General features: G+C 33.6%; 2 protein-coding genes across 4 annotated transcripts; one reads left to right on the top strand and one right to left on the bottom strand.

Moving 5' to 3' along the window:
* Window positions 1–892: 892 nt before the first annotated feature.
* Window positions 893–5,449, bottom strand: LOC107767509 (FRIGIDA-like protein 3). 3 transcript variants are annotated; one of them, XM_016586541.2, is made up of 4 exons: window positions 5,218–5,449; window positions 3,070–4,125; window positions 1,709–1,881; window positions 893–1,465 (listed from the first exon to the last, which is right to left on the bottom strand). In XM_016586541.2, the coding sequence occupies exons 1-4, from the start codon at window positions 5,432–5,434 to the stop codon at window positions 1,046–1,048; spliced, it is 1,866 nt and encodes a 621-aa protein (XP_016442027.2). In that variant the 5' UTR covers window positions 5,435–5,449; the 3' UTR covers window positions 893–1,045. The 3 variants fall into 3 exon arrangements, with proteins under 3 accessions (XP_016442027.2, XP_075090115.1, XP_075090116.1); XM_075234014.1 differs by having other exon boundaries at window positions 5,213–5,407; XM_075234015.1 differs by lacking the exon at window positions 5,218–5,449 and adding an exon at window positions 4,945–5,112.
* A 4,054-nt stretch (window positions 5,450–9,503) lies between these two features.
* On the top strand, window positions 9,504–12,794 carry LOC142171688 (uncharacterized). Its single transcript, XM_075235375.1, has 4 exons — window positions 9,504–10,031; window positions 10,233–10,666; window positions 11,771–12,251; window positions 12,336–12,794. Exons 1-4 carry the CDS (start codon window positions 9,504–9,506, stop codon window positions 12,792–12,794), a joined length of 1,902 nt encoding a protein of 633 aa, XP_075091476.1.
* The last annotated feature ends 6,385 nt before the right edge of the window (window positions 12,795–19,179 follow it).

Here is a 19,179-nt window from a genome sequence, read left to right as displayed (position 1 = left end):
AATAGGCAAATTGTATCATTTGCTCACAAATTCGTGGTTCTGAGGTAGAGTTATTGTACATGGGACCTTGTCATTGACTCATTGGGTTTGTAGAACCATATTTGGGCGGACATAATATATGTACATAATATTTTGAAAAATAATTCAAACTCGACACTAGTTAAAAATAGAAGTAAAAACCTTATTGAATTTATACTCTAGAATATTTTTAAATTGGAGATGGTCTTTTGGCTAAAATAGATTTATGGAGTTGTCTTTAGGAGGTAAGAATGGGTATATTCTGGATGCTAATTGGCTATACTGATTTATGATGAACCAATATATTTACCATTCGCTTCTCGACTTTTTTCATGTAGCAAATCGCATAGTAGAACAACAGGAAAATAATAAAATTTACCAGTTTATATTACCATAGAATTAAATTATATCCACCGCATCAGAGAAAAGTTTTTACTTGCTCTGTGTAAATTGACCGCCTGCAACATTTTATTCGTCCTCTTTTTCAAGCTATCCGACCATATTAGGTATAAGTAATTAGCTTTTAAGTGATCTAATTGAATAAACGATTTAAAGTACTTTGCAAAAATTATAACTTGTTTGGCCAAGCTTCTCCAAGTCAAACATTTTTTTTTTTTAAAAAGTACTTTTTTTTCAAAGCAAGTAAGAAATAACTTCTCTCTAAAAGCACTTTTGAGAAAAATAAACTTAGAAGCAGTTTTTAAAAGCTTGGCCAAACACTAATTGCCGGTAATAAATTAGCCAAACACAAACTGTTTCTCACCAAAAATACTTTTAAAAAAAACACTTCTCAAAATAAACTGATTTTTGCAGCTGTTGACTTCTAACAAGTAGCATATGAGAAGAACCAAATATCAAGAAATGAACGGAGAAATAATAACATAAACGACAGTGCATACTGCATATATTAAAAGATCACAGTATCAGCTGTTACATCAGAATAAAAGTTAAACAAGGCTACTTCAGTACTAGTTAAGCAAAAGGGTTAACACTAACAGCTAAAAGGATCTTTAGCAAAGTTTACTGATTAGTGCAGGTAAGTAGCCTGGTAGTGGTAGCCATTTCCCAAGAAGTTGCCATGCCCAGGAGGAAGGCTGTAGGGAGTACCAAGGAATGAGGGGACGTGGGTGTCGGTTGGTACGGGATAAGCATATGGTCGGTCATACATGTACTGAGGATACCTATCAGTCATTCTACTAGCATAGAAGTTCTTGTCAATGGCAACGTTAGTAACTCGAGCTGCTCCATTTCCTACGCAATTGGCGCGAGGTCTCTTGGGTTGAGGTTTGGCAACTTCAGTTGCCCTTTTCTTGTCAGCTTTTTCTTTCTCCAGCTGGAGAACCCTTTTTTGGAGAGGATCCACGGGGTACTGCGCCTCAAGCTTATGTTCTTCAATGCATTTAATCACAGCCTTCAGTGCAGTCAGCTGTTTCTCATTGACATCATTCTGGAAAAAAGAAGATATTTCATTGTTGGTATGTAAAAAGAGTTGCTTTCGAAAAGAAATTCTCATTAAGGAGAGGTAATTGTAAACAGAAGGGTATCGACTGTGCATAACTCCAGCTGACCAGCATTTGTTCCCCCAACCCAGGGAAACTAAGAGGAGAAAGAGATTCTTGCACACAAAGAGCAAGAGCAATACAGTCAAAATTAGTGAATTTCAAAATATACCAAGGTACAGAGTAAAAACCTGTGGAGTAGGTGATGCGTTTCCAGATTTGACAGGTGAAGATGCTTTGCTTGCTTCATTCAAGTAGGATTTTAGCAGTGAAACAGGTGAAAACTGGTCGGTCAGCTCGAAAGCAAATGCTAGATTAACAGCATCTATATGCCTTCCATTATTAACTAACACGTCAATAACACCTGTAGAAATACAAAAAGAGAGACTGTAACAAATCTGTTAGAATCTAAAGCACATGAGCCGAGCTAAACTCTAGACCCATATCCAGCAGATGATAGGAAATACTGCTCCACAGTAGTAAAAGGCTAAAAATAGGCAATTATCTCCCAGCACTGTGATACAGTTTTAGATGTGTGTGCGTATTTATGTAAGTTTCATACATGTGTGTGTTACATGCAGATCTCTTGGGCATGACATGAAATTGCACGACTTTCCAAACTACTATAGGAAGAAGAATAGAAGAGGAACAAAAGTAGATTATAACGCAATGTGTCATACCCCTTTTTTAAGGTGCAAAATTTCAGGGAGGCTAAAAAATTACATGTCTACACAATGTATCAACAAACAAATTCTCACCAGGTAAATACCAAATTTCCCCAAAATTAGGAAGCCTTTGCCTTTTGGTTAATGTTACATTAAGTTTAGTAGTATAATACAAAGAGGAATACAACATAACCTAACTACTAGACAACAAGATGAACCGCACCAGCAATTCTTATCATGTTCCTATTTTTCAATGTCCAAGAAAAAGAGTTCAACGAAATCTTAGGCAATCCTATCACGAGATCCTATCACGAGATGGTTTCTTCACTTCCTTTATCACCAAAGAGATTGTCCTAGTTTGCTTCCCTAGAGTCGAACAACAAAGAAAGTTTGTTTTAAAATGCATAAGTTTGCAACATGTACATCAACTAATTTATAAAATCTTTCACAATTTGTCCTAATTTCTATCTGAATTTTGTCAAATTGAAACCCTCACGAAAATCTACTAGACTAGAATTAAATTGGAATAGAAGAACTGAGGAAGTAACATATGAAGCTAGAAAGATGAAGTGACTCAGAGTACTATACAGGAGATTTAATGCTTATTGGCATCTTCCATTTAGAGGCAAACTTCACGTAAGCATGCGACACCAGAGTCCAAATCAATCTCGATTAGGCCTATAATGTTCTAACAATCAAAGAATCTTCAACTGTGTAGACAGAACCGAAACACATTGATTTTGACTTTACCAAATAAGGATACCCTTTGACCAGTCAAAGAAATAGAAAGGGGAGAGAAGAAAAATAAAATGGAACAAAAAGAAGAGGTGAAAGCATAAGAATATAAAATGCTCGAGCCATTGACTCAAGTATTTTTGAGAACCAACCTGGCATTCTCTCAGACAGTCCAAGGGAACGACAGAGATCAGCTGTTTGGCGACGACGAGAAACCATGGGTATCAGCTTGTACAGGTCCTCCTGGTTAAAGTTGGAGTTAATGTCAAAGGTAGCTAAAAGCTGTAAGAATGCATGAGCCTCCAAGGAATTCCCATTACTGGCATCAGCATCAAGCTCATCTAACTTTGGTTTCCATTCATTAGCAATCGCTTTTGCACGTTCCTTTACGCTTCCTGATATTAAACTTGAAATAGAATCTACTTCCAGGGTCTTTAATAAAATGCTAAGGCATTCCATCAGCATAATACAAGTTCGGCGAAGACCTAAAAGATTTGCATCTTTTTTAGCATCTGAAATTGACACTTCAGACGGGTAGAAACCCTTGAGTGAGTCCAGAACCAAAAAGGCAGGATCAACAGCAGCTCTTAAAGCAGGTGGAATTTCCTCCCTTACTGCGGCCAGGTTCTTGCGATTGTCTGATATAAATTTGTGAAGGCCTCCTGAGTCCATATCTTGGCATAACTTCACTAACTCTGGATAAAACTTGACTTCCCCAACATCATTCTTAAAAGGCTTGATATGATCCTCTGTATTATTATTCTCAAGTGGTATGAAATCAAGGGGCTTTGCTTCAAACATAGACGGCCCACCTTGCACCTCACAAGAAGGTTCCACAGAATACGGCTTCCTATGCTTCTCCAGAGCAATAGTAATGGCAGAAACTGCTGCATCTCTTTTCTCTTGGAGGCTCTCAAGTGAAGCTTGCTCCTTAGAGATAACAGCTGCTTGACGCTTCTCCAAAATCTTTCTAGATTGAACTATTTTTGTTTCAAACTCCTTCTCTTGATCTTCCAGTTCAGTAAAACGCCTCTTCAAGGACTTCTCAAGCCCATGAAAATGCTCTTCAAGTTGCTTCCATTTCAGGTTTAGCGTAACAGCACGATGACTTTCCAACTCAGCAAATGCTTTCTGTAGCTGCTGTATCTTCGAGGTTGTGGAGTCCATCAGTGTCGTAACTGATTGTGTATCTTCCATGGTAGAAATTCCTTAAAATGATATCAAACTTCAGTATGAAAAGTTTAAGAGATAAAATGTACGAAGCAACAAAAAGCTTCTACTTCTGTGAACCGAAAGAATTCCAAAAATTTTATTCTACACTTTGCAGCATAAACTCTAGACAATTTATTGACAGAGATGATATATATTCCCATACCTCTGAATTTACAGGTAACATATTATCGATCAAGAATAATAAAGAAACAAACAAATGGTTCAAAATTGGTTTTGGTATTAGAGCTAGAATATCAATTATGTGAATTCTCTATATCCATTCTGTTCTATTCAGTCCAATACCATTTTAACACTGATAAATAACTTGTATTAATAGCAAATACTTCTTCCATCTCATTTTATGTGGCGGTGTTTGATTGACTATGGAGTTTAAGAAAGAAAGAAAGATCTTGGAACTTGTAGTCTAAAACATGTCACAAACATTTCTATGGACATAAATCATATCATCAAGTGTAAAATAAAAAGTTTAAGGTTATGTTATTTCTAAATATAAAAAGGTATATCATTTTTTTCGGGACAGACTAAAAAAGAAAGCCTAACACATAAAATGCGACCGAGAGAGCAAAAACCTCCTAGTTATCCATACTAACATACAAGTCTTCAAAGAGTAGAAAGATTCTCCGCAAATAATGGACACAATAATGAAAAAAAAAAAATTAAAAAAACTCCAACTTTTAACGATGCAAAAAAAAAAAGGATAATAAAATATAAGATAAAAAAGCACAGAAATTAACATGAAGCACACGTTCAAATACTACACTAAACAGAGCCAAAGAGAGCCGGTCGCAACATACCAGCAAAATATTGCACTCAAATTTCACCAAAGGCCAAACAATAATATCCAGATCGCAGCAAAAGAAAGAATGTCCAAAATGAAACGAGTAACAAAGCTAATTACAAGATTGCAGAGCTCAAATGAGCACATAAAGCAGTAAATTTTCCACAATTTTTGTAAATTACAGCTAAAAAAAGCAATTTATTGACAAGCAAAGACTTGATCTGAAGATACTTAGTGAGAAAGTGACTGAAAAAGAAAGAGAAATTCAAAGTGAGAGAGCTTACAGTACCGGCGGTGAGAAATGAAGTGTCGGCGGCAGCAATTTCGCCGGAGAAATTAGGCCATTTTTGGGTGGCTGAGGGTTTTATGGTTGCGAGCGAATCCCTAAAAGAGAGAGGGAGTGAGAGAGAGCGAAAAGAGGAAAGTAAGAGAGAGAAAAAAAGAGGAATGTTTGACGACTGCTTATTTACGACAGCTTCTGACACATACCACTCACACACATGCATAAAGCATACGCACACACACACACTCTTCACTTTGCTTTTTCCCTAAAAAACACACTCCATTTTGCTATTCTCACACACACCACCAACATTTAACCCACTAATTTAGATTCGTATCGCATAATGATAGACTGACAAGAGTGAATTGTTCTAGTGGTAATCACCCTCCACTTTCAATTAAGAGGTTGTGAGTTCGAGTCACCCCAAGAGCAAGGTGCAAAGTTCTTGGAGGGAGGGAGCCGAGGGTCTATCGAAAACAACATCTCTATCCCAGGGTAGGGGTAAGGTCTGCGTACAAACTAACCTCCTCATACCCCACTAGTGGGATTATACTGGGTTATTGTTGTTGTATCGAATAATGATACATAACTCCAACATAGATATCTCTAATTAAAAATGGGGATCTTATCAATCGTACTGTAGCTCATAATGGCACACTCTTCAAGGGGTTGGGATATACTCTCTCCGTTTCAGTTTATATGAACCTATTTCCTTTTTGGTCTGATCCAACAAGAATGTCTCATTTCTAAATTTAGAAATAATTTAGCTTAAATTTTCAAATCTACCCTTAATAAGAAGCTTTTATAACCACAAAGATACTCTGGACCCCTTTTTGACTTGTTTAGAACCACAAATTCTAAAAGTTTTCATTTTTTCTTAAACTCCGTACTCAATCAAACATGTTCACATAAATTGAAACCGAGGGAGTATTATACAAAATTTATAGTACAAGAATTATAATGAGAAGTAATAATACTATGTTCAAATTTATATAAGACTTTATTTATTTTGGAAAATATGGTACCTTGCTCTCTTTCTCAAGATTTTGCTATTACCAAACCAAGGCGATAATGGGATTGGTTTCCACGGGCCTAACAGAAACACTCGAGTTTCCTAGAATTTGAAATCCGAATCCAAGAATCTTCATTTGATTGCAAATATTATCCAATCTGTGTTTTTTCTTTCTTTTTCATTTGTTTGGTTGAAAATATGCATGCTACTCGTATTTTCATGAAGGATTTCAATTATGAATATTAGCAATATATTCTGTATGCTAGTAGTGAATCATATATGTTATAACTAGTTATAATTTTTACTAGATTATCAATTAATATTTATTATAAAAATTTATAGGTATACAAATCAGGATTTAAACTTAAAGAATTCGACATACGGGTTTTAGCGGCCGGTTAACTCGTTTATACTTCTATAATTACTGTTTACATATTATTTATCGAAATTTTAGTTTTGAATATTAATGGTAGTAACTAAGTCAACAAGACATCAAAATGAGTTTAATTCTTGAAGATGCAATGGTAACACAAGACAAGTTTCGTTAATACGAAGACCATAACTACTTCTCTCTTATTGGGTATACCATGACGCAGAACATACTAAGATTTCAGTAATAACAATTTTTTTGAAAGAATGGAATTTCATAAATTATTTGTCCCTCTATCCCACTTTATATGGTACAAATTATTTGGAGGATTAAAGGAATTCTTCTTTGATCATATTTGTTTTATGTTTTTTAAACGTTTTGGATTGACTTATACTATTTTTATATATTTCCTAAATAAGATGTTGATTTTATTTTAAATATTTTAAATATTATATGCTTGAATTTACACAAAAAAAATTAGATTATTTGGCACTCATATTTTGAATCGTATCACAAATGATAAAAAGATAGTGGTATACAAATTTACGAGACAAACTTGTTAGTTTAAAATATCATGTTCCAAGTGGAGCAAAGTTCACTTAATAAAGTTATTGGTTATAAGTTTAAAACAAAAAAAAAATACCAGTTAGGTTAGTTCTTTTTTTAAATTTCAACATTTTCTTGTAACTTAGAGCTTCTAAGAGGGAAGATAATGAAGTCGTGCTAAGCTTTTAAGATAATGAAGTAAATTCTGTACGGTATCTTTTCAGCATGTTAAATTTGACGAATTAATTCATATAGTCGTACATCAAACCATTTAAACTAAAAATAACCGGTGAAGGTATAATTTATGCATAATTTATGTATTATAAATGTATAATTATGTATAATTAATATATATGGCTAGAAAAAGTAAACAATGAATATGACCGATTATTTGTGTAAATATCCTATTAAATCCTATTAAAGGTAAAGCTAGCAAAATGGGCTGGCTTAATCCAGTCCAACCCAATCCACATGGGCGATGCGCACAGATAGCCAGTAATAACATATATATTTACTTTTAAGTCATTGTTTTAAATGTATTTAGTCTTTAGCCACTGCTTTAATAAATTTTTATCCGCCCGGACGAAAATACCCTTCTGCTATATAGGATTTCGCTGATACATATGCTCCTTATTCACGATCAACAGCAGCTCAAACTTACGTGCAGAGAATTGTTGTGATCGTCCAAAATTGCAGAAGCTTCTCTTCCGATTTCAAACTTTTTGTCTAAGTTCAGAATTCAATTTTCTCGTCCAAAATTCACCATAAAATTACAGTAAGTTCTAAAGTTTCAGATATCTCTATATGCTTTTGTGTGTTTGTGTGAATTTTTATTTCGTTACTGAAGAATAATATGCTAGGAATTTGATTTTTTTTTTTCTGTATTGATAACGTTAAGGACATCGCGTCCTTAACTCTGTGATTGTTCTGTAAATATTGAGGACATAATGTTAAGGATTTAGTGTCCTTAACATGACTGTTGTTCTAAAAAATATTAAGGATTTAGTGTCCTTAACATGACTGTTGTTTTAAAAAATATTAAGGATAAAGTGTCCTGTATTTTGCAACTTGTATTAATAAAGTTAAGGACACGATGTCCTTAACTTCATGACTGTTGTTCTAAATATTAAGGACATAGTGTCCTGTATTTGCAAATTGTATTAATAAAGTTAAGGACACAATGTCCTTAACTTTTTCACTGCACACATCAAAGTTAAGGACAACTTGTCCTTAACTTTTACAATGCACACATCCAAGTTAAGGACACCATGTCCTTAACATTTTGACTGCACACATCAAAGTTAAGGACATAGTGTCCTGTTTTTGCAACTTGTACTGATAAAGTTTAGGACATGATGTCCTTAACTTCATGACTACTGTGTAAAAATTAAGGACATAGTGTCCTGTTTTTGCAACCTATACTAATAAAGTTTAGGACATGATGTCCTTAACATTTTCACTGCACACAGCAAAGTTAAGGACACAATGTCCTTAACTTTTTCACTGCACACATCAAAGTTAAGGACAACTTGTCCTTAACTTTTACAATGCACACATCAAAGTTAAGGACAACTTGTCCTTAACTTTTACAATGCACACATCCAAGTTAAGGACACCATGTCCTTAACATTTTGACTGCACACATCAAAGTTAAGGACATAGTGTCCTATTTTTGCAACTTGTACTGATAAAGTTTAGGACATGATGTCCTTAACTTCATGACTACTGTGTAAAAATTAAGGACATAGTGTCCTATTTTTGCAACCTATACTAATAAAGTTTAGGACACCATGTCCTTAACTTTTTCACTACACACATCAAAGTTAAGGACAACTTGTCCTTAACTTTTACAATGCACACATCAAAGTTAAGGACAGCTTGTCCTTAACTTTTACAATGCACGCATCGAAGTTAAGGACATCATGTCCTTAACTTTTATAATGCACACATCCAAGTTAAGGACACCATGTCCTTAATATTTTGACTGCACACATCGAAGTTAAGGATATAGTGTCCTGTTTTTGCAACTTGTACTGATAAAGTTTAGGACATGATGTCCTTAACTTCATGACTACTGTGTAAAAATTAAGGACATAGTGTCCTGTTTTTGCAAACTATACTAATAAAGTTTAGGACATGATATCCTTAACTTCATGACTACTGTGTAAATATCATGTATTTGCAACTTGTATTGATAAAGTTTAGGACATCATGTCCTTAACTTCATGAATGTTGCTCTAAATATTAAGGACATAGTATCCTGTGTTTTGCAACTTGTATTGATAAAGTTTAGGACATCTTGTCCTTAACTTCACGATTGTTGTATAAATATATCCTGAATTTCCTATTTTCTTAACTTGCAGGATGGATACAATATGTATTATAGTTACTTTTAATGGTAGATGGACTGCAGACTATAAGTATCTTGATCATCAAACAAAGCTTGTTCTAGTACCTGAGGCAATTCGATTTGAAGATTTCATTAACCAGGTATTTGAAGTTATTGAATTGGATAGAGACAAGTTTGAAGCAATGATATGGTTTGATATCAATATGGGAACAAGCAAGGGAATGCTTGTATCCAAAGATTTAGATCTTCACACATGTATAGAGTTACTAAAAAGTCATTCACTCTTTAAGGGCTGTCGTTTCATTGTTGATATTTCGGAAAGAGTTTTTGATTCTACAAGCACCTTTGAACATGTTAATACAGAAACTCAACAAGACAATCAAGACAAATGCCAACAGATAATGGAAATAGATGTGGTTGAAGCTCAACCAATAACTGAAGAGGTGCTTCAAATATTTGATTCTATTCAAGTAGAAGGAAAAAGCATTATAGAGATTGACAACGAACACGCTTTGGGTATTCAAGTCTTAGAGAGTGCATCGGTAATAGAAGAAGTTGCTGAAAAAACCTTTACTCAACTAACTAGACAAAGCTCAAATTTGAAACAAAAAGAATCCCCAACTACGATATTAAGAGAAAATGCTTCGTTGGATGAAATAAAAGTGGGATCAATATTTGACAAAAAGAAGACTATAATTAACTGTTTTTCCAATATAGCAATTAAAGGACATTTTGAATTCAAGGTTGTTAGATCAAGCTCAACAAGATATTCGTTGAAATGCAATGATGATAGGTGTGAGTGGTGTGTGCGTGCTTTCAGAATTAAAGATTCAACACTATTCAAGATAGTAAAGATTGAGAAAAATCATGACTGCTCAGTTAACACTATGAAAGGTGATCAAAGGCATGCAACTTCAAAGTTGATTAGTGGTTATATTATCGACAATCTTCAAGACCCAAGGTTTGAAGTTACACCAGCCTTTGTCATGGCAGAAATGCAAAAATTGCATGGACTAGACATTGGTTATCACAAGGCGTGGCGTGCTATTCAACGTGCTTCAGCTTTAATAAGAGGAACTCCTGAAGAGAATTATGAATTATTGTCTTCATACATGTATATGATGAAAAGTAAAAATTCGGGAACATACACTAACATAAAGATAGACGACAACAACAGGTAAATAATCAAAAAGAGTTTATTAGTCTGTTTTATAAACTTTAGGACATGGTGTCCTTATCTTGGATGTATGCAATGAAAACGTTAAGGATATGGTGTCCTTAACTTTGATGTGTGCAGTAAAAATGTTAAGGACATGGTGTCCTTAACTTTGATGTGTGCAGTGAAAATGTTAAGGATATGGTGTCCTTAACTTGGATGTGTGCAGTGAAAAAGTTAAGGACATGGTGTCCTTAACTTGGATGTGTGTAGTGAAAAACTTAAGTACATGGTGTCCTTAACTTTGATGTGTGCATTGTAAAAGTTAAGGACACAATGTCCTTAATTTTGCTGTGTGCAGTGAAAATATTAAGGACATGGTGTCCTTAACTTGGATGTGTGCAGTGAAAAAGTTAATGAGATGGTGTCCTTAACTTTGATATGTACAGTGAAAAAGTTAAGGACATGGTGTCCTTAACTTTGATGTGTGCAGTGAAAAAGTTAAGGACATTGTGTCCTTAACTTTGTTGTGTGCAGTGAAAAAGTTAACGACATATTGTCCTTAACTTTGATGTGTACAGTGAAAATATTAAGGACGTGGTGTCCTTAACTTTGATGTGTGCAATAAAAATGTTAAGGACATGGTGTCCTTAACTTTGATGTCTGCATTGTAAAAGTTAAGGATATGTTGTCCTTAACTATGATGTGTGCATTCTAAAAGTTAAGGACAAGTTCTCCTTAACTTTGATGTGTGCACTGAAAATGTTAAGGACATTGTGTCCTTAACTTTGATATGTGCAGTGAGAATATTAAGAATTTGGTGTCCTGTATTTTTAACCTTCTGTTAAACTGTATTTTCAGGTTTCTTTATATGTTTTATGCATATGCATCATCAATAGCTGGTTGGAATCATTGTAGACCAGTGATTGCTGTTGATGCAACTTTTTTGAAGTCAAAATATCGTGGTGTTTTAATGATTTCAGTTTCAAATGATGCAAATAACCAAATATTCCCACTAGCCTTTGGAATTGCAGAATCTGAAAATAACAATTCCTATAAGTGGTACTTTAGTGAGCTTCACAATGCAATTGGGAGCCGTGACAATTTAATTTTTTTATCGGGCAGGCATCAATCTATTGCACATGGCATTGCAAAGGTATATACTGAAAGCCACCATGGGATTTGTATCTATCATTTGGAGCAGAACCTAAAGCGAAGGAAAGTGAAAAGTGAGGTCATAAAACTTTTTCAAAGTGCTGCAAGAGTATACAGGCGCAAAGAATTTGATCTATACATGTCAGATATAGCAAAAGTTGATAAGAAGACTTTTGACTACTTGATGGAAGAACCACCGGAAAGGTGGGCACGTTCTTGTAGTCCACGACGAAGATATGACATGCTCACAACAAACATAGTTGAGTCAATGAATTCTGTGCTATTAGAAGCAAGGGAGTTGCCTATATTAAGAATGATGGATTTCATCCAAGTGAAGCTACAATGTTGGTTTTATGAAAGAAGAAATGAAGCAGAAGAAACTTTTTATGACGTTTCTTGTTGGGTAGAAGAGGAATTGAAGAAAAAGATAGATTTAGCTTTTACTTCAAATGTAAGTATTATGTTCTTACTTTAGCTTATTATTTTAATGATAATTTAACATAATGTACTAACTTATAGTTTTTCAACTTTGAAGGTCTTCCCTGTTGATTCATGGCGTTCTAGAGTTGAGGAAGAAGGAATTACTTTCTTGGTGGACTTAAACAAAAGAACATGTGATTGTTTTCAGTTTCAATTTGATGAATTTCCATGTATACATGCAATTGCAGCTATCGAGAAGAGAAACATCAAGAAGTCCAATTTCTGCTCGGACTGGTACTTAAAGGAATCTTGGCTGAAAACATATGAAAGACAAATATATCTTGTAGGAAATACGGATTCTTGGATTGTACCAGAGAGTGTTAAGTCACAAATTATTAAACCTCCAAATTTCAAAGTCCCGCCAGGTATAAGACAGAAGAAAAGGCCTATTCCAGCTACCGAATCATCAAAAATAACATTCAAATGTGGTCGTTGCAGAAGAATTGGTCATAATAGAACATCTTGTATATATTCTCCGGCAGTCCATCCATTTTCAAGGAAGCATAGAGAATAATAGATATATCCACTTATGTTTATCTACTCTTTTAAGTTTTTGCTATAAATTGGATTCATTTAGATTGTTTTTATTTGAGCAAGTAAACATTAGCAGATGGTTATATAAAAGATGTCCTGAATTTTCAAAGTTTCTTTGCACTTACTTGCTCTTTGTTTTTTTTTCTTTTTCTGGGAGTTCAATTTACCTTTGTCGGACCAATTATTGTTTATGGGATTTTATTCTTGCCGTAAGTAAACAAGAAAGTCCTTTTCTTTATATAATTTGACGCCTGCAACTTGCTACATCTTTATTTTTAAAATGAGATTGGTACAAGTAAAACTTAAGGACATAATCTTTTACAAGTCCTGAAAATTTCAAGTATGAATCTAATATTAAGGACATAAATTTCTAAAATGTCCTTAACTTCTGGATTATTGTCTAGATTTTCATAAGTTCAGGACATTTCAGAAAAATATGTCCTGAATATTATTTTCATCCTTCAACAAATCAGGACGTTGATGAACATAATGTCCTGGAGTTCTACAACAATCAATGTATCTTTTGCTATATCTCTACAGATTTAATAAAAAACCTAGCAATTTAAAATGGACAAATCAGTAGTTATAAAATTGACATCTGCAGCTTGCTAAACACAACTTGCTACATCTTATTTTTAAAATGAGATTGGTACAATTAGACTTCAGGACATAATTTTTTGAAACGTCCTGAACATTTGAAGTATGAATCTAATATATAGGACATAAATTTCTAAAATGTCCTTAACTTCTGGAAATCTCAGTTTATTGTCTATATTTCAGAAGTTTAGCACATTTAAAAATATATGTCTTGAATATTATTTTCATCCTTCAACAAATAAGGATGTAGTTAACAGATTCTGAAGTTCTACAACAATCAATGTGTGTTGCTTTGAATTTCTAAAAACTTCAAGACAATTTAATCAAATATTGGCCCTTTAAAACTGTGAAAAATGGACAAATCAATAGTTAACAGAAAGAAGGAAATTAATAACACGATGCCTTCATATTACTGCTGAAACTGTAATTTAACATAGCTGTGACCAAAAAATTATGCTATGCAAACAAAATAAAGTGCCTTGTGATAATTTACAGGATATTTCAGAATTCATATGGAGTCTTTACAGCAGTTTTATACTAAATTTACTACAGCTGACTTTCTTTACAACTACACTACAACTCCTTTGGGCAGAAAGTTTCATTTTCACTATTATAGTCGTCGCCGACATTTTCTGGTGGTGTATCATAACCAGAATTTCTTTTCCACTCTCCATGTGCCCAAAGATTTGCTGCAAGTTCTTTTCTGAAGTTTTATATGTCCTCAGGTTAGAATTTCTCCACATACTTGATTAGAAATACACCACAATCAGTCCTAAGAAAAATATGGAGTCAATTAAATAATATCTTTAATAAAATAAATCTAAAGTACATATAAATTATATAGCAAATGACAACACGTACGATCCAGTTTGGTGTGGTGATCTTTGCCACTGAATATCAAATTTGTTGAATGCATTTCCAAAAGACTTGTGATTTTTCTCAAACTGTGAGAACTTTAGCAAATGGCGGATCATGCGTGCATTAGCACACTACAAAGAAGGAAATAGAATGTAAACATTAGGACTATTTTTCTGAAATGTCCTTAATATTTAAACTAAAAAACTAAAATCCAGGACCTAAGTAGATGCATCTTTAATAGAAGAACAGTAAACTAAACTTAGCTTACAAATTCTTAGGACTATTTTTCTGAAATGTCCTTAATATTTAAACTAAAAAACTAAAATCTAGGACCTAAGTAGATGCATCTTTAATAGAAGAACAGTAAACTAAAATTAGCTTACAAATTCTTAGGACTATTTTTTTGAAATGTCCTTAATATTTAAACTAAAAAACTAAAATTCAGGACCTAATTAGATGTATCTTTAATAGAAGAATAATAAACTAAAATTAGCTTACAAATTCTTAGGACTATTTTTCTGAAATGTCCTTAATATTTAAACTACAAAACTAAAATCCAGGACCTAATTAGATGCATCTTTAATAGAAGCACAATTAACTAAACTTAGCTTATAAATTCTTAGGACTATTTTTCTGAAATGTCCTTAATATTTAAACTAAAAAACTAAAATCCAGGACCTAATTAGATGCATCTTTAATAGAAGCACAATTAACTAAAATTAGCTTATAAATTCTTAGGACTATTTTTCTAAAATGTCCTTAATATTTAAACTAAAAAAACTAAAATTCTGGTACCTAATTAGATGCATCTTTAATAGAAGCACAATTAACTAAAATTAGCTTACAAATTCGTAGGACTATTTTTTTGAAATGTCCTTAATATTTAAACTAAAAAACTAAAATTCAGGACCTAATTAGATGCATCTTTAATAGAAGCACAGTTAACTAAAATTCCTAAACACAGCTAGCTTACAAATTCTTAGGACTATTTTTCTGAAATGTCCTTACATAATCAATATATTGATTGAACCACAAACACATTTCAATACCAAAAGGTTCTCAATAACTTTCTCACAAAAATCTGCACCTTATTCCTCAACGAATCAAGTTATAATCATTATTTTGTACATTTCACACATACTTGATGACAAATGCAGCATTGATCACGATTAGAGATATACAAAAAGAAAAATACATAAAAGCAGAATCGAAAACATACCAGTACGCTAGTTCGCTGCAGAGAAGATGACAAATGAGAAGAGATTAAGTTGGACAAAGTATACACAGAAAATTTTTGTGGGCTGGGCAGGAGCGATATTGAGGGAGCAAAATTTTGGCTTTGAACTTCAATCGAGAGAAGAGAGTTGCATGCAGAAATGATATTGAGGGAGCGAAATTTTGCCTATGAAATTTTGGCTCTGAACTTAAATTAGAGAAGCGTATAAAGGAAGGGTTTGGGAATAAAAGAAATAGAAGAAAGGATAAAAATATCTTTTCATATTAATTTTAATGGAGTAGTGGCTATTTTTGCTCAACATTAGAATTGGTGGATAAAAAATAAACATCACCTTATTTAGTGGCTACCACACGCCATTTTTACAGCAATAGCCCTATTCAATCCAAAATAGATAAAGTTCACAAATAGACACTTTTCAGCATAAATAAATGGAAATTATCACTGTCATGGAGTTTCAAATTCCACAAATAAAATGTTAAGATATTGTCCTAGAATTTCACATTTGTAATTTGATGTTTCATGATATTGACTATTTTTCAATTATAGGGCTAAAAAGTGGCTAGACCGCTCCTTTACTACATCCAAAATATGCAAATATGCAGTGAGCTATCCCTCAGGCTAGCACGTCAAAGAAAAATTAAAAATAAATTATTAAGAAATGAGAGCAAAATAGAACAATATAGTAATAGAGACAAGATGTATATGAGGAGAATGTAGAAGTTATCTTATTCAGGTGTGTTTCTTCTGTGTACGTCATAGGATAAAGAATACCCTATTTATAGGATATAAGATACATGAAAGGTTACAAGAATACACCTAAAAGCTACAAATATTAAGTGATTAATTAACTAAGTACATGAACTCAAATGGTTCATGGAATATGGATATCTAGGAGTATTCAATGGACATTCATTTTAACATATTCATAACACTCCCCCTTGAATGTCCATTTAAAAGATAATGTGCCTCGTTAAAACCTTACTAGAAAAACCCAGTGGGAAAAATCCTAGTGAAAGAAAAAGAGTACATATATCTTGTAATACATCATTAAAAAACTTACCAGGAAAACCCAATTGGGACAAAACCTTGGTTAAGGGAAAAAGAGTACAACGCATATTATACTCCCCCTGATGAAAGCTTTATTTGATATCTCGGAGACGACGCATTCCAATCTTATGTCTCAACTTCTCAAATATTGATGTTGGCAATGCTTTAGTGAATAAATCTGCTAGATTGTCACTTGAACGGATTTGTTGAACATCTATCTCACCATTTTACTGACGATCGTGTGTGAAAAAGAACTTTGGTGGAATGTGCTTTGTTCTGTCTCCTTTGATATATCCTCCTTTAAGTTGAGCTATGCAGGCAGCATTGTCTTCATACAATTTCGTTGGAATCTTCGTTTTTAAAGAAAGACCACGCAATTGTTGAATATGTTGAGTCACTGATCTCAACCATACACATTCTTGACTAGCTTCATGAATAGCTATTATCCATGCATGATTGGAAGATGTAGCAGCTAAAGTTTATTTTGTTGAACTCCATGAAATAGTTGTATCCCCACAAGTAAATAGATAGCATGTTTGAGATCGTGATTTATGTGGGTCAGACAAATAACCTGCATCTGCATAACCAATCAACTGTGAATCAGATTCATAAGAATAAAATAATCCCATATCAATAGTCCCTCGGAGTTATCTAAAAATATGCTTAACACTATTCCAGTGTCTTGTTGTTGGAAAGGAACTAAATCTTGCTAATAAACTTACTGTAAAAATTATATCTGGTCGAGTATTATTTGCAAGATACATTAGTGCCTCAGTTGCACTAAGATATGAAGTTTCATCACCAAGAAGCTCTCCATCATTTTCATGAGGTCGAAATGGATCTTTATTTATATCAAGTGATCCCACAACCATCGGGGTACTTAATGGATGTTCTTTATCCATATAAAAACGCTTTGGGATCTTTTCGGTATAAGTTGATTGATGGACAAGAAGTCCATCTTTCATATGCTCAATTTGTAGAGCAAAACAAAATTTTGTCTTTCCAAGATCTTTCATTTCAAACTCTTTCTTCAAATAGTCTATTGCTTTTGGAAGTTCTCCCGGAGTTCCAATGATATTTAGATCATCAACATACACAGTGATTATAACAAATTCAGATCCAGACCGTCTTATAAATACATAAGGACAAATTGGATCATTCTTATACCTTTCTTTCAGCAAATACTCACTCAGGCGATTATACCACATTCGCCCTAATTGTTTCAATCCATGTACGGATTTTTGAAGCTTTATTGAACAAGTTTCCCGAAAACTTTTATTAGTTTTAGGAACTTTGAGCCCTCAGAAATTTTCATATAAATTTTGTTGTCTAATATGCCATACAAATAGGTTGTGACAACATCCATTAGATGCATATTAAATTTTTCATGGACTTCCAAATTTATAAGATACCTGAAAGTGATTGCATCCACCACAGGAGAATATGTCTTCATATAATCAATGCCAGGTATTTGCGAAAATCCTTGTTCCACAAGTCGTACTTTATATATAACGACTTCATTTTTATCATTTCGTTTTCGCACAAAAACCCATTTGTATCCCACTGGCTTTATTCCTTCAGGTGTTTGGACTATACGTCTGAATACTTCACGTTTTTCAAGTGACGCTAATTCTGCCTGGATAGCGTCTTTTCATTTTTGCCAATCATTTCTCTGTCTACATTCATCGACAGATCTTGGTTCAAGATCCTCATCTTGTTGCATTATTTCAACAGCAACATTATAAGCAAAAATATTTTCGACAATAATATTATTTCGGTTCCACCTTTTTACCGTAGAGACGTAACTTATTGAGATCTCTTCATTCTTATTATTTTCAGGTACCTGGATCTCCTCTGAGGTCTTATCATTTGTTATGTCACATGGCTCTTTTTGAGCAATTACCTCATATTATGATCTCCTAGATCATTTGCTCCTTTTCGCTTTCGAGGATTTTTATCTTTGGAAGCGATTGGTCTACCACATTTCAAGCATGGCTTAGATTCATTTGCATTTATAGATTGTCCAACGGGGACATCAATTCGAATAGGAGCATTAGCAGCTGGAATATGTGACTTAGTCACCCTTGGTAGGTTAGTGAATGCACTAGGTAGTTGATTTGTAATATTTTGCAAATAAATTATCTTTTGAACCTCGTGTTCACATTGATTTGTTTGAGGATCTAAATGCTATAGTGATAATGAATTCCAATCTATCTTCTTTTGCAGTTGCTTATTTTCTCCCTCTAATATTGGGTATACTAATTCATCAAAATGACAATCAGCAAATCTTGCCGTAAATAAATCTCCAGTTATAGGTTCTAAATATTTTATAATAGAAGGAGATTCATACCCAACATATATCCCCAATCTTCTTTGGGGTCCCATCTTTGTGCGTTGTGGTGGAGCAATCGGAACATATACTGCACATCCAAATATTCTAAGATGAAAAATATTTTGCTCCTGACCAAAAACCAATCGTATTGGGGAGACTTTATGATAAATTGTGGGTCTGATCCGCACAAGAGCTGCTTCATGCAAAATAGCATGGCCCCATGCCGAAATGGAAAGTTTAGTTCTCATAAGCATTGGTCTAGCAATTAATTGGAGGCGTTTGATCAATGATTCC

The sequence above is a fragment of the Nicotiana tabacum genome, chromosome 17 (genome assembly GCF_000715075.1).
Source record: "Nicotiana tabacum cultivar K326 chromosome 17, ASM71507v2, whole genome shotgun sequence".
NCBI lineage: Eukaryota > Viridiplantae > Streptophyta > Magnoliopsida > Solanales > Solanaceae > Nicotiana > Nicotiana tabacum.
The sequence above is the reverse complement of the archived record's forward strand: the minus strand, read 5'-3'. Positions and strand labels throughout refer to the sequence as shown.